Consider the following 14,159-nt stretch of genomic DNA (forward strand, 5'->3'; position numbering starts at 1 on the left):
CAAATTCCCATTTTCCTCAAAAAACCCATTTAAAAAATCCAATTTTTTTCCCGTAAAAAAATCCCAATTTTTTCACCCTAAAAACCCCCCAAAAATCCCAATTTCCCCCGCAAAACCCTAAAAAAACCTCCATTTTTTTTTATTTTTTCCCGTAGAAATTAAGATTTTTTTCCCCCCCAAGACGCCTCAAAAATTTCATTTTTTTCCCGTAAAAACCCCTAAAAAATCCCAATTTTTCTCCCCAAAACCCCCCCAAAAAATCCGGATTTTTCCCCGTTTTTCTCCCAAAATCGCGATTTTTTCCCTAAAATCTGGATTTTTCCCACAGGTAACATCATCGGCTCGGGGATTTTCGTGGCGCCGCGCGGGGTCCTGGCGCACTCGGGGGCCGCGGGGCCGGCGCTGCTCATCTGGGGCCTGTCGGGGGCGGTGACGGCCGTGGGCGCGCTGTGCTACGCCGAGCTGGGCGTGGCCCTGCCCCGCCCCCGGCGGCGACTACGCCTACGTGGCGCACGCCTTCGGGCCCCTCGTCGGGTAAGGCTGGGGAAAATTCCGGAAAAAAACCGGGAAAAAACGGGGAAATCGCCAAAAATCCCCGGCAAAATCCGCCACGGTTTGGGCGAAAGCCGCCGTTTTGCGTTGATTATCCGCCAGTTTGTGTTGATTATCTCCCAGTTTGTGTTGATTATCCGCCAGTTTGTGTCAACTTGCCGCCATTTTGTGTTGATTATCCGCCATTTTGTGTTGATTATCCGCCAGTTTGTGTTGATTATCCGCCATTTTGTGTTGATTATCCACCATTTTGTGTTGATTATCCGCCATTTTGTGTCAACTTCCTGCCATTTTGTGTTGGTCTGCCGCCATTTTGTGTTGATTATCCGCCAGTTTGTGTTGATTATCTGCCATTTTGTGTCAACTTGCCGCCATTTTGTGTCGACTTCCCGCCATTTTGTGTTGATTATCCACCATTTTGTGTCAACTTCCTGCCATTTTGTGTTGGTCTGCCGCCATTTTGTGTCGATTATCCGCCAGTTTGTGTTGATTATCCACCATTTTGTGTTCATTATCCGCTATTTTGTGTTGATTATCCGCCATTTTGTGTCAACTTCCCGCCATTTTGTGTTGGCCTGCCGCCATTTTGTGTTGATTTTCCGCCATTTTGTGTTGACTTTCTGCCTTTTTGTGTTGATTATCCGCCATGTAGTGTTGATTATCAACCATTTTGTGTCAACTTCCCGCCATTTTGTGTTGACTTCCCACCAGTTTGCGTCAATTATCCACCATTTTGTGTCAACTTGCCGCCATTTTGCTTGTTTTTTCCCACCCTTTTTGTTGATTATCCTCCGTTTTGTGTCGATGCAAAAGTTGGGGAAAATTCCGGAAAATTTGGGAAAATCACCAAAAATCCGCATCAAAATCCGCCTTGGTTTGGGCAAAATCCGCCATTTTGTGTTGATTATCCGCAGTTTGTGTTGATTATCCGTCATTTAGTGTTGATTATCCGCCATTTTGTGTCAACTTCCCGCCATTTTGTGTTGGCCTGCCGCCATTTTGAGTTGACTTCCCGCCATTTTGTGTTGATTATCCGCCATTTTGTGTTGATTATCCGCCATTTTGTGTTGATTATCCGCCATTTTGTGTTCATTATCCGCCATTTTGTGTTCATTATCCGCCATTTTGTGTTGATTATCCGCCATTTTGTGTTCATTATCCGCCATTTTGGTTGGCTTGCCGCCATTTTGTCTTGGCTTGCCGCCATTTTGTGTCGATCTCCCGCCATTTTGTGTCAGTTTTCTGCCATTTTCTGTTGATTTTCTGCCACTTTATGAAATTTTCCCGCCGTTTCCTCTTGGCCTGCCGCCATTTTGTGTCGGTGTCCCGCCATTTTGCGTTGGCCTGACGCCATTTTGTCTCCTTTTCCCGCCATTTTGTCTTGGTTTGCCGCCATTTTGCGTCCTTTTCCCGCCGTTGTGTGTGGGTTTCATTTGGGATCAAAATTCGCTGGTTTTGAGCCACTTTTCCTCCAAATTTCCCCATTTTCACCAAGATTTCACAGTTTTTTACTGAAATTTCCCCATTTTTACCAAAATTTCCCGGTTTTTTACTGAAACTTCCCGATTTTCCCCAAAATTTTACCTTTTTTACCAAGTTTTCCCCCATTATCCCTACAATTTCCCAATATTTAACTGAAATCTCCCCATTTTTACCATTTTTTACCATTTTTTCCAAAATTCTCGCATTTATACCAAAATTTCCCGATTTTCCCCAAAATTTTACCGTTTTTACCAAGTTTTCCCCATTCCTCCCAAAATTTCAGCCTAAAAATTCCCGGAAATTCCAGCCCCAAATTAGCAAATTTTGTCCCAAAATGAAATTGATAAAAGAGCAGGAAATCCACACAAAATAAGCGGGAAACTCACGAAAAGTGGTGGGAAAATGACAGAAAATCGACACAAAATGGCAGAAAATTGACACAAAATGGGGGAAATTTGCTATTTTTGGGGTGGAATTTCCGGGAATTTTTTGGCTGAAATTTTGGGACTTTTTTGGGGATTCTGGGTTGGAACTTTTGGGGATTTTTGGGATTTCTTGGAATTTCTCAGGCGGCGATTTTTGGGGCGATTTCAGGGAATTTCTCTCTCGGAATTTCATGGGATTTTTGGGGAGTTTTTGTGCTGAAAGTTTTTGAGATTTTAGGGAATTTTGAGGCTGGAATTTAATGGGATTTTTATGGGATTTTATTGGAAGTTTAGACCAGAATTTTATGGGGTTTTTGGCCTGGAATTTTAGGGGATTTTTATCGGATTTTAGGGAATTTTTAGCCTGGAATTCGATAGAAATTCTAGCGCAGAATTTAATGGGATTTTCAGAGGATTTTAGGGAATTTGTAGCCTGGAATTTTATGGGATTTTGGGGGATATTTGGGTGGGAATTTTATGGGATTTTGGGGGGATTTTTAGCGTATAATTTTATGGGATTTCACAGGAATTTTAAGCCAGAGCTTAAAGGGAATTTTGGGGATTTTAGGCAGTATTTAAACTGGAATTTTACGAGATTTTTAGCCTGGAATTTTATGGAATTTTTAGAGGATTTTGGGAAATTTTTTGGGCCGGAATTTTAGAGGATTTTAATGGGATTTTAGTGAATTTTTTGGCCAGAATTTTATGGCATTTTAGGGCGATTTTCGGGCCAAAATTTAATAAAATTTTAACGCGATTTTCACCTCTTTTTTTTCCCGTAATTTCCCCATTTTTCCGCCTTTTTTCGCCCCGTTTTTTTTCCCCCGATCCCTTTCTCCCGCTCCCCACGTCCTTTCCGCCTATTCGTAAATATTGAATTTTCCCAAATTTCCCGGTTTTCGCCCCAGATTCCTGCGGCTCTGGATCTCGGTGCTGGTGATTTACCCGACCAACCAGGCGGTGATCGCGCTCACCTTCGCCAACTACGTCCTGCAGCCGCTCTTCCCCACCTGCGGCACCCCCGAGGCCGCCCTCAGGGTCCTGGCTGCCGCCTGCCTGCGTGAGTCACCCCGAAATTCCCGAAAACCCAAAAAATTTGGGAAAAAACGGCGAAAAAACGGCGAAAAACGGCCAAAAAACGGCCGAAAAACGGGCGAGGAACGGCTCGGAAATGACCAAAACTGGCCAAAATTTGCCCCAAATCCACCTGGGGTTCACCTGTGTCCCTGAGAGATCCCGAAATTCATGAAAGTTTGGGAATTTTCCCCAAAAAAATTTGGGAAAAAACGGTGAAAAAATGACGAAAAAACGGCCGAAAAATGATGAAAATACGGCGAAAAACGGGGAAGGAAGGGCTCGGAAATGACCAAAATCGGCCCAAAATTTGCCCCAAATCCACCTGGGGTTCACCTGTGTCGCTGTGAGATCCCAAAATTCATGAAAGTTTGGGGATTTTTCCCAAAAAAAATTTGGGAAAAAACGGTGAAAAAATGACGAAAAACGGCCAAAAAACGGCCGAAAAACGGGCGAGGAACGGCTCGGAAATGACCAAAATTGGCCCAGATTTTGCCTCAAATCCACCTGAGGCTCATGTGTGTCCCTGAGCGATCCTAAAATTCATGAAAGTTTGGGAATTTTTCCCAAAAAAAATTTGGGAAAAAACGGTGAAAAAATGACGAAAAACGGCCGAAAAATGATGAAAATACGGCGAAAAACGGGCGAGGAACGGCTCGAAAATGACCAAAATTGGCCCAGATTTTGCCTCAAATCCACCTGGGGTTCACCTGTGTCGCTGTGAGATCCCAAAATTCATGAAAGTTTGGGAATTTTCCCCAAAAAAATTTGGGAAAAAACGGTGAAAAAATGACGAAAAAGGGCCAAAAAACGGCGAAAAACGGGCGAGGAACGGCTCGAAAATTAACAAAATTTACCCAAAATTGACTTGAAATTGGTCTCAAATTCAGCTGTGTCCCTTTGTGATCCCAAAAATGCCCAAAAATTTTGGAATTGCCAGAATTCCCCAAAAGATTTGACAAAAAAATCTCCATTTACTGCCCCAAAATCCTCATTTTTTCACCTAAAACCTCCGTTTTTTCACCTAAAATCCCCGGGTTTTTTTCCCAAAATCTCCTTTTTTCCACCCAAACTTCACCTGCATTTACCTGAGCCCCCTTCAATTCCATTTTAACCCTTTAAATCCATTGTAACCCCTAAAATCCCCCCCAAATTCCATTTTAACCCCTAAAATCCCCATTTTTTCACCAAGAATCCCCACTCTTTCCCAAAACCTGCATTTTTTACCCCAAAATGACCCCAATTTTAACCTCTTCCTGCCTGGTCTGATCTGGCTCCCGTTTATCCCCATTTTTAACCCTTAAAACCCCATTTAACCCCCTAAAATCTGCAATTTTTGCCCTAAAATCCCCGTTTTTTCACCTAAAATCCCCGTTTTTTCACCAAAAATCCCCATTTCTTTTCCCAAAATCCCCATTTTTCACCCCGAATTTTCACCTGAGCTCACCCAGCCGTCTTTCACTTCAATTTTAACCCCTAAAATGCCATTTTAACCCTTAAAATCCCCGCAAAATCTCCGTTTTTTGCCCTAAAATCCCCGTTTTTTCACCAAAAATCCCCGTTTTTTTTCCCAAAATCCCATTTTTCCCCCCAAATTCCATTCCCGGTGCTGCTGACGTGGCTGAGCTGCCGCAGCGTGCGCTGGGCCACGCGGGTGCAGGACGTGTTCCCAAAATCCCCATTTTAACCCCTAAAATCCCCATTTTTTCACCAAGAATCCCCACTCTTTCCAAAACCTGCATTTTTTACCCCAAAATGACCCCAATTTTAACCTCTTCCTGCCTGGTCTGATCTGGCTCCCGTTTATCCCCGATTTTTAACCCTTAAACCCCATTTTAACCCCTAAAATCTGCAATTTTTGCCCTAAAATCCCCGTTTTTTCACCAAAAATCCCCGTTTTTTCACCGAAAATCCCCATTTCTTTTCCCAAAATCCCCATTTTTCACCCCGAATTTTCACCTGAGCTCACCCAGCCGTCTTTCATTTCAATTTTTAACCCCTAAAATGCCATTTTAACCCTCAAAATCCCCGCAAAATCTCCGTTTTTTGCCCTAAAATCCCCATTTTTTCACCAAAAGTCCCCGTTTTTTTTCCCAAAATCCCCATTTTTCACCCCAAATTTTCAGCTGAGCTCACCCAGCCATCTTTCACTTCAATTTATAACCCCTAAAATGCCATTTTAACCCTTAAAATCCCCGCAAAATCTCCGTTTTTTGCCCCAAAATCCCCATTTTTTCACCAAAAACCTCCGTTTTTTCACCTAAAATCCCCGGGTTTTTTTCCCAAAATCTCCTTTTTTCACCCAAACCTCACCTGCATTTACCTGAGCCCCCTTCAATTCCATTTTAACCCTTGAAATCCCATTGTAACCCCTAAAATCCCCCCCAAATCCCCATTTTAACCCCTAAAATCCCCATTTTTTCACCAAGAATCCCCACTCTTTCCAAAACCTGCATTTTTTACCCCAAAATGACCCCAATTTTAACCTCTTCCCCCCTGCCTGGTCTGATCTGGCTCCCGTTTATCCCCATTTTTAACCCTTAAAACCCCATTTGAACCCTTAAAATCTGCAATTTTTGCCCTAAAATTCTCATTTTTTCACCAAAAATCCCCGTTTTTTCCCAAAATCTCCTTTTTTCACCCAAACCTCACCTGCATTTACCTGAGCCCCCTTCAATTCCATTTTAACCCTTTAAATCCCATTGTAACCCCTAAAATCCCCCCCAAATCCCCATTTTTTGCCCTAAAATCCCCCATTTTTTCACCAAACATCCCCGTTTTTTCACCGAAAATCCCCCATTTCTTTTCCCAAAATCACCATTTTTCACCCCAAATTTTCACCTGAGCTCACCCAGCCATCTTTCATTTCAATTTTAACCCCTAAAATGCCATTTTAACCCTCAAAATCCCCGCCAAATCTCCATTTATTGCCCCAAAATCCCCATTTTTTCACCTAAAACCTCCGTTTTTTTCACCTAAAATCCCCGGGTTTTTTTCCCAAAATCTCCTTTTTTTCACCCAAACCTCACCTGCATTTACCTGAGCCCCCTTCAATTCCATTTTAACCCTTTAAATCCCATTGTAACCCCTAAAATCCCCCCCAAATCCCCATTTTAACCCCTAAAATCCCCATTTTTTCACCAAAAATCCCGTTTTTTTTTCCCAAAATCCCCATTTTTCACCCCGAATTTTCACCTGAGCTCACCCAGCCGTCTTTCACTTCAATTTTAACCCCTAAAATGCCATTTTAACCCTTAAAATCCCCGCAAAATCTCCGTTTTTTGCCCTAAAATCCCCATTTTTTCACCAAAAATCCCCGTTTTTTTCCCAAAATCTCCTTTTTTCCACCCAAACTTCACCTGCATTTACCTGAGCCCCCTTCAATTCCATTTTAACCTTTAAATCCCATTGTAACCCCTAAAATCCCCCCAAATCCCCATTTTAACCCCTAAAATCCCCATTTTTTCACCTAAAATCCCCATTTTTTCACCAAAAATCCCCGTTTTTTTTTCCCAAAATCCCCATTTTTCCCCCCAAATCCCATTCCCAGTGCTGCTGACGTGGGTGAACTGCCGCAGCGTGCGCTGGGCCACGCGGGTGCAGGACGTGTTCACGGCGGGGAAGCTGCTGGCGCTGGCGCTGATCGTGGGCGCCGGCGCCGTGCTCATCGCCAGGGGTGAGACGAAAATGGGGCAAAAAACCCAAATTTTGGGCAAAAACGAGGGAAAAACGGGGGTTTTGGGGGGAAAAACGGGGGTTTTGGGGGGAAAAACGGGGGTTTGGGGGGGGCAAAAATGGGGGAAAAAACCAGGAAGAAACCCCCGGAATTCGAGAAGAGGAAAAGCACCGAGGAAAAAATAAAAAAAGGATTTGGGGAAAAAAATGGGGGAAAATCAGGAAAAAATGGGGAAAAGCAAATAAATAGCGGAGGGAAAATTGGGGGAAAACAGGGAGATAAACGGGGGTAAAATCGGGGAAAAACCACAGGGTTTTGGGGAAAAATAGGTGAAAATACAGAGGGAAAAAGGATTTTGGGGTAAGAAAACGAAAAATGGGGAAGAGTCAAAGAAGCAGGGATTTGGGGGGAAAATTGGGGTAAAAACACGGGAAAATGGCGATAAATGGGATTTGGGGGGAGAACTTGAAGAATTTGGGGGAAAAGGGGGAAAAAAGGTAAAGAAAAGAGGGGAGCTGGGGCAGAATGGGGAAAAATTTGGGGAAAATAATTGGGATTTTAGGGTGGGAAAACGGAATTATTTTCGAGAAATGGGTGACAAACAAGGGAAAAGTAAATTTGGGGGAAAAAAGGGAAAAATTGGGGAGGAATTGCAGAAAATTGGTAAAAAAATGCCCCGAAAAGGAGCTGGCGGTGATCGTGGGCGCCGGGGATGAGATAAAAATGGGGCAAAAACCCCAGATTTTGGGCAAAAATAAAAAATTCAGGGTTTTGGGGAAAAAAAAGGGGAGGAATGGGGAAAAAAAGGGGGGAAATAAAGGGGAAATTGGGGGAAATAATGAGATTTTTGGGAAAAATGGGGGAGCAGTAAAAGGGGGAAATGGGGGGAATAATGAGATTTTTTGGAGGAAAATGGGGGGGAAATTGGGAAAAAAGAGGGAGAATTGGGAAAAATCGGTGGAAAAAATAGGTAGAAAGGGGATTTTGGGAAAATGGGGAGAAAAGGGGAAAAAATGAGGAAAAAGTGGAGAAAAAGAGGAGAAAATTGGGGGAAATGGGGAATAAAAGGGAGTTTGGGGAAAAAAGGGAGGGGAAAAAGGGAAAAATAAGGAAAAGTTGGGGAAAAGGGAGAAAATTGGGGGGATTTTGGGGAAAAATGGGAAAAAAAGCTGAGGAAAATCAGGAATTTGGGGGGAAAAAAGGGGAAACTGGGGAGGAATGGAGCTGATCGCCAGGGGTGAGATAAAAATGGGGCAAAAAACCCAAATTTTGGGCAAAAATATAGACAGCAGGGGAAAAGAAGGGATTTGGGGGGGAAAATAGGTAAAAAACCCTCAGGGATTTGGGAGGGAAATGGGGAAAAATTGAGTTTGTTGGGGAGAAAATGGAAAAAAAACCAAAAAAAAAAGGAAAAACGGCGGGGAAAAAAAAGGTGATTTTTGGGAAAAATGGAGATTATTAAGGGAAGGAACTCGGGGAAAAAATGGGATTGGGGAGAGGAAAAATGGGGGAGAAGAAAAGGGGGAAAAGCCCCAGGAAAAGTTTGGAGTAAACGAAATTTTTTGGGAAAAAAAAATGGGATTTTGGGAAAAAAAAGAGGAGGTTTGGAAGGTAAAATCCGGAAAGTTTCGGGGGGGTTGAAATAGGGGAAAAATGAGGGGAAATAGGGATAAAAGTGGATTTGGGGAAAAATGGGGTGGAAAATGGGATTTTTTTTTTTTTGTTTTTCCCTGCCCAGGTGAGCATTTCTGGCTCCGCCCCTCGCGAGCCGGGGAAATGGGGGAAAAACCAGGAAAATCGGGAAAAAATAGAGAAAAACTGGGAAAAAATTGGATTTCAGGGGGCAAAGAATGGGAAAGGCGGGGGAAAATGGGATTTTGGGAAAATAAATGGGGAAAATGGGGGGAAAATGGGGGGAAAAGCCTCAGGAAAAATTGGGTTCTTTGCGAAAAAAATGGGGGAAATGTGGAGAAAATAGGGGGAAAAATGGGGAAAAAAAATCGGAGAAAAATCAGAAAAAAATGGGTGAAAATCGGAAATTTCCGTTGGAAAAGTTAAAAATGGTTATAAATGTATTAAAACCTTAAAAGCAATAGAAATAACTTTAAAATATTTTTAAATCGCCAAAAGATTAGGAAGAAATTGGGGAAAAAACCTGAAAAAAAAGGGAAAAAAAATTCGAATAAAACAAAAAAAAAGTCGCTAAAAAATGGCAAAAAATCGCTAAAAAATCCAAATTTTTTTCCAATTTTTTTCCTGATTTTGTCCCAAATTTTTTGGTTTTCCCCTGTCCCAGGTGAGCATTTCTGGCTCCGCCCCTCGCAGGCGTTTTCCTGGTGGGCGGAGCCGGGGGCGGGGCCCCTGTTCCTGCCTGGAAATGGGGAAAAATCAGGAAAAAATTGGGAAAAATTGGGGCAAAATGTGCGGAAAATATGGGAGAAAAATGGGGAAAAAAGCCTCAGGAAAAAGTGGGTTTTTTTGAGAAAAAAATGGGGGGGAAAAATGGGGAAAAAAATCGGAGAAAAATCAGGAAGAAATAGGAGAAAGTATTGAAATTTTTTTTAATTTAAAATCTTAAAGAACTAATTAAAATTTTAAAAATCAATAAAAATAATTTAAGAGCATTTTTGAATCACCAAAATTTTGGGAAAAAATTTGGGAAAAATTCCTGAAAAAAAAAACGGAAAAAAAATTGGAAAAAAAAAAAAAACGGAAAAAAAGCCGTAAAAAATGGCAAAAAATCGCTAAAAAATCCAAATTTTTTTCCAATTTTTTCCTGATTTTTTCCCAAATGTTTTTGTTTTTCCCCTGTCCCAGGTGAGCATTTCTGGCTCCGCCCCTCGCAGGTGGGCGGAGCCGGGGGCGGGGCCTCTGTTTTCCTGGTGGGCGGCGCCGGGGGCGGGGCCTCTGTTCCTGCCTGGGAAATGGGGAAAAATGGGAAAAAATTGGGGAAAAATTGGGAAAGACTTGAGAAAGAATGGGATTATGGGAAAAATGAGGGGAAAAAGGGGGGAAAAAGGGAAAAAACTTGGGAAAAGGGAAAAAACAGAAAAAAGTTGGGGATTTATGGGAAAAAGTGAGGGAAAAGAGGAAGAAAATGGGGAGGAAAAGTGGAGGGAAAAAATGGGGGAAAAAATTAAAAAATGGCAAAAAAGCCGGTTAAAGATTGTGAAAGATTGGTTAAAGCTCACGAACTCGATAAAGATGAATAAGAATTGGATGAAACCCTCAAGAAATGAAAAAAGAATTTAAAAATTGGAGAGAGATCCGTTAAAAGTTGGGAAAAGATCCTGGCAAAAGATGGGAAAAAAAAACGCGGAAAAATATCGGAAAAAAATCGCAAAAAAATTGGAAAAAACCCTGGAAAAAAGGTAAAAAATCCCTAAGAATTGCTAAAAAAATGTGATTTTTTTTGGTTCTTACCTGTCCCAGGTGAGCATTTCTGGCTCCGCCCCTCGCAGGCGTTTTCCTGGTGGGCGGAGCCGGGGGCGGGGCCTCTGTTCCTGGCCTGCCTGCAGGGATCCTTCGCCTACGGGGGATGGAACTTCCTCAACTACGTCACCGAGGAGCTGGTGGAGCCCCAGAGGTGAGGATTGGGGCGAAAAACGGCGAAATTGGGAAAAAAGAAAAAAAAAATGGGGAAAATCGGTGAAGAAATGGGGAAAAAATGGGGAAATTTGGGGTAAAAATGGGAATTTTGGGACACCCGGGCATCCTCAGCTGCGTCACCGAGGAGCCGGTGGAGCCCCAGAGGTGAGGATTGGGGCGAAAAACGGGGAAATTGGGAAAAAAGAAAAAAAAAATGGGGAAAATCGGTGAAAAAATGGGGAAAAACGGGGAAAAAATGGGGAAATTTGGGGTAAAAATGGGGAAAAAATTGGAGAAAATTTGGATTAAAAATGGGGATTTGGGCACAGCTGGGAGGGGAAAAATGAGGAAAAAATGGTGGAAAAATGAGAAAATTTGGGTGAAAAATGGGGAAAAAAGCAGAAAATTCGGGTTAAAAATGGAGAAAATTGGAATTGAAAATGGGGATTTGGGCACAGCTGGAAGGGGAAAAATGGGAAAAAATGAGGAAAAAAAAGGTGGAAAAATGGTGGAAAAATGAGAAAATTTGGGTGAAAAATGCAGAAAAAAAGAGAAAAAAAAAAGGAGGAAAAAGTGGGAATTTTGGGGTACCTGGGATGGGAAAATGGGAAAAAAATGGGAAAAAACGGTGAAAAAATGGGGAAATTTGGGTTAAAAATGGGGAAAAAAAAGGAGAAAATTGGAATTAAAAATGGGGATTTGGGCACACCCGGGAATGGAAAGATGAGAAAAAAAATGGTGGAAAAATGAGAAAATTTGGGTGGAAAATGGGGAAAAAATGAAAAAAAAAAAAAGGAGGAAAAAAAATGGGAATTTTGGGGCATCCGGGAGGGGAAAAAAATGGGGAAAAAAAGGGAAAAAAATGTGAAAAAATGAGGAAATTTGGGTGGGAAATGAAAAATAAAAGATGAAAAAATGGGAGAAAAATGTGGAAAAAATGGTGAAGAAATGGGAATTTTGGGGTAAAAAATGGGGATTTTGGGGTGAAAAATGGGGATTTTGGGGTTAGGAATGAGAATTTTGGGGTTAAAAATGGGGATTTTGGGGTTAAAAATGGGGATTTGGGGGTTAAAAATGGGGATTTTGTGGTTAAAAATGGGATTTGGGGGTTAAAAATGGGGATTTGGGGTTAAAAATGGGGATTTTGGGGTTAAAAATGGGATTTGGGGGTTAAAAATGGGGGTTTTGGGGTTAAAAATGGGGATTTTGGGGTTAAAAATGGGGATTTTGGGGTGAAAAATGGGGATTTGGGGTTAAAAATGGGGATTTGGGGTTAAAAATGGGGATTTTGGGGTTAAAAATGGGGATTTGGGGTTCAAAATGGGGATTTTGGGGTTAAAAATGGGGATTTGGGGTTCAAAATGGGGATTTGGGGTTAAAAGTGGGGATTTTGGGGTTAAAAATGGGGATTTTGGGGTTAAAAATGGGGATTTTAGGGTTAAAAATGGGGATTTTGGGGTACCTGGGCACAGCTGGGGGGAGAAAACACTGAAAATAAAGGGGAAAAAATGGTGAAAAAAAGGGGAAAAAAATGGTGAAAAAATGGGGAATATTGGATTAAAAATGGGGAAAATTGGGTAAAAAATGGGGAAAATTGGGTAAAGAATGGGGAAAATTGGGTTAAAAATGGGGAAAATTGGGTAAAAAGTGAGGAAAATTGGGTAAAAAATGGGGAAAATTGGGTTGAAAACGGGGATTTGGGGTTAAAAACTTGGATTTTTGGGTTTCGGGGCCGGCCCGAGGTGGATTTTGGGGCGGTTTTGGTGGATTTTGGGGCGGTTTTGGTGGATTTTGGCGTTTTCGGCGCCGTTTTCCAGGAATTTGCCCTTGGCCATCTCCATCTCCATCCCGCTGGTGACGTTCCTGTACGTGGCGGCCAACGTGGCGTACCTGGCGGCCATGAGCCCCGGGGAGATCCTGCAGAGCGACGCCGTGGCCGTGGTGAGGGGAAAAAGCCAAAAATTTGGGGGAAAAAAGTGAAAATTTGGGAAAAAACGGCGAAAAAACGAGGAAAATCGGTGAAAAAATGGGGATTTTGGGGTTAAAAATGGGGATTTTAGGGTTAAAATGGGGATTTTGGGGTTAAAAATGGGGATTTTGGGGTTAAAAATGGGGATTTTAGGGTTAAAAATGGGGATTTTAGGGTTAAAAATGGGGATTTTGGGGTTAAAAATGGGGATTTTGGGGTACCTGGCGGCCATGAGATCCTGCAGAGCGACGCCGTGGCCGCGGTGAGGGGAAAATGGGGCGAAAAAGGGGAAATTTGGTGAAAAAACCGGAAAAATCGGTGAAAAAATGGGGATTTTAGGGTTAAAAATGGGGATTTTAGGGTTAAAAATGGGGATTTTAGGGTTAATACTGGGGATTTTGGGGTTAAAAATGGGGATTTTGGGGTACCCGGCGGCCATGAGATCCTGCAGAGCGACGCCGTGGCCGTGGTGAGGGAAAATGGGGCGAAAAAGGGGAAATTTGGTGAAAAAACGGGAAAAATCGGTGAAAAAATGGGGATTTTGGGGTTAAAAATGGGGATTTTAGGCTTAAAAATGGGGATTTTAGGGTTAAAAATGGGGATTTTGGGGTTAAAAATGGGGATTTTGGGGTACCTGGCGGCCATGAGCCCCGGGGAGATCCTGCAGAGCGACGCCGTGGCCGTGGTGAGGGGGAAAAGCCAAAAATTTGGGGGAAAAAAGTGAAAATTTGGGAAAAAACGGCGAAAAAACGAGGAAAATCGGTGAAAAAATGGGGATTTTAGGGTTAAAAATGGGGATTTTGGGGTTAAAAATGGGGATTTTTGGGGTTAAAAATGGGGATTTTAGGGTTAAAAATGGGGATTTTGGGGTTAAAAATGGGGATTTTAGGGTTAAAAATGGGGATTTTGGGGTTAAAAATGGGGATTTTAGGGTTAATACTGGGGATTTTGGGGTTAAAAATGGGGATTTTAGGGTTAAAAATGGGGATTTTGGGGTACCTGGCGGCCATGAGATCCTGCAGAGCGACGCCGTGGCCGCGGTGAGGGGAAAATGGGGCGAAAAAGGGGAAATTTGGTGAAAAAACCGGAAAAATCGGTGAAAAAATGGGGATTTTAGGGTTAAAAATGGGGATTTTAGGGTTAAAAATGGGGATTTTGGGGTAAAAAATGGGGATTTTGGGGTTAAAAATGGGGATTTTGGGGTAAAAAATGGGTAAAAAGTGGGGAAATTGGACTTAAAAATGGGGGTTTGGGCACACCTGGGGAACCTGGGCACACCTGGGGGAGAAAAGAAAAAAAATTCGGGAAAAAATGGGAAAAAACGAAGAAAGAACGGGGAAATTTGGGGAAAAAATGGGGAATTTTTGGAGTCGCACCTGGAGGGGGCAAATGG

General features: G+C 42.5%; 1 protein-coding gene across 1 annotated transcript in view; it reads left to right on the plus strand.

Moving 5' to 3' along the window:
* Window positions 1-328: 328 nt before the first annotated feature.
* The window catches only part of LOC128950602 (large neutral amino acids transporter small subunit 2-like), a gene marked incomplete at both ends in the record, with an annotated part of 32,731 nt that continues 18,900 nt past the window's right edge, over window positions 329-14,159 (plus strand). Inside the window, 6 exon segments of the mRNA XM_054295467.1 lie at window positions 329-483; window positions 485-534; window positions 3,368-3,519; window positions 7,084-7,209; window positions 10,642-10,795; window positions 12,615-12,738. Of these exon segments, the coding sequence (XP_054151442.1) occupies window positions 329-483; window positions 485-534; window positions 3,368-3,519; window positions 7,084-7,209; window positions 10,642-10,795; window positions 12,615-12,738 (761 nt within the window).

This window comes from Melozone crissalis, unplaced genomic scaffold (genome assembly GCF_028551555.1).
Source record: "Melozone crissalis strain CALT ecotype California unplaced genomic scaffold, PUWL_Pcris_2 ptg000761l_1, whole genome shotgun sequence".
In the NCBI taxonomy this organism is placed as follows: domain Eukaryota; kingdom Metazoa; phylum Chordata; class Aves; order Passeriformes; family Passerellidae; genus Melozone; species Melozone crissalis.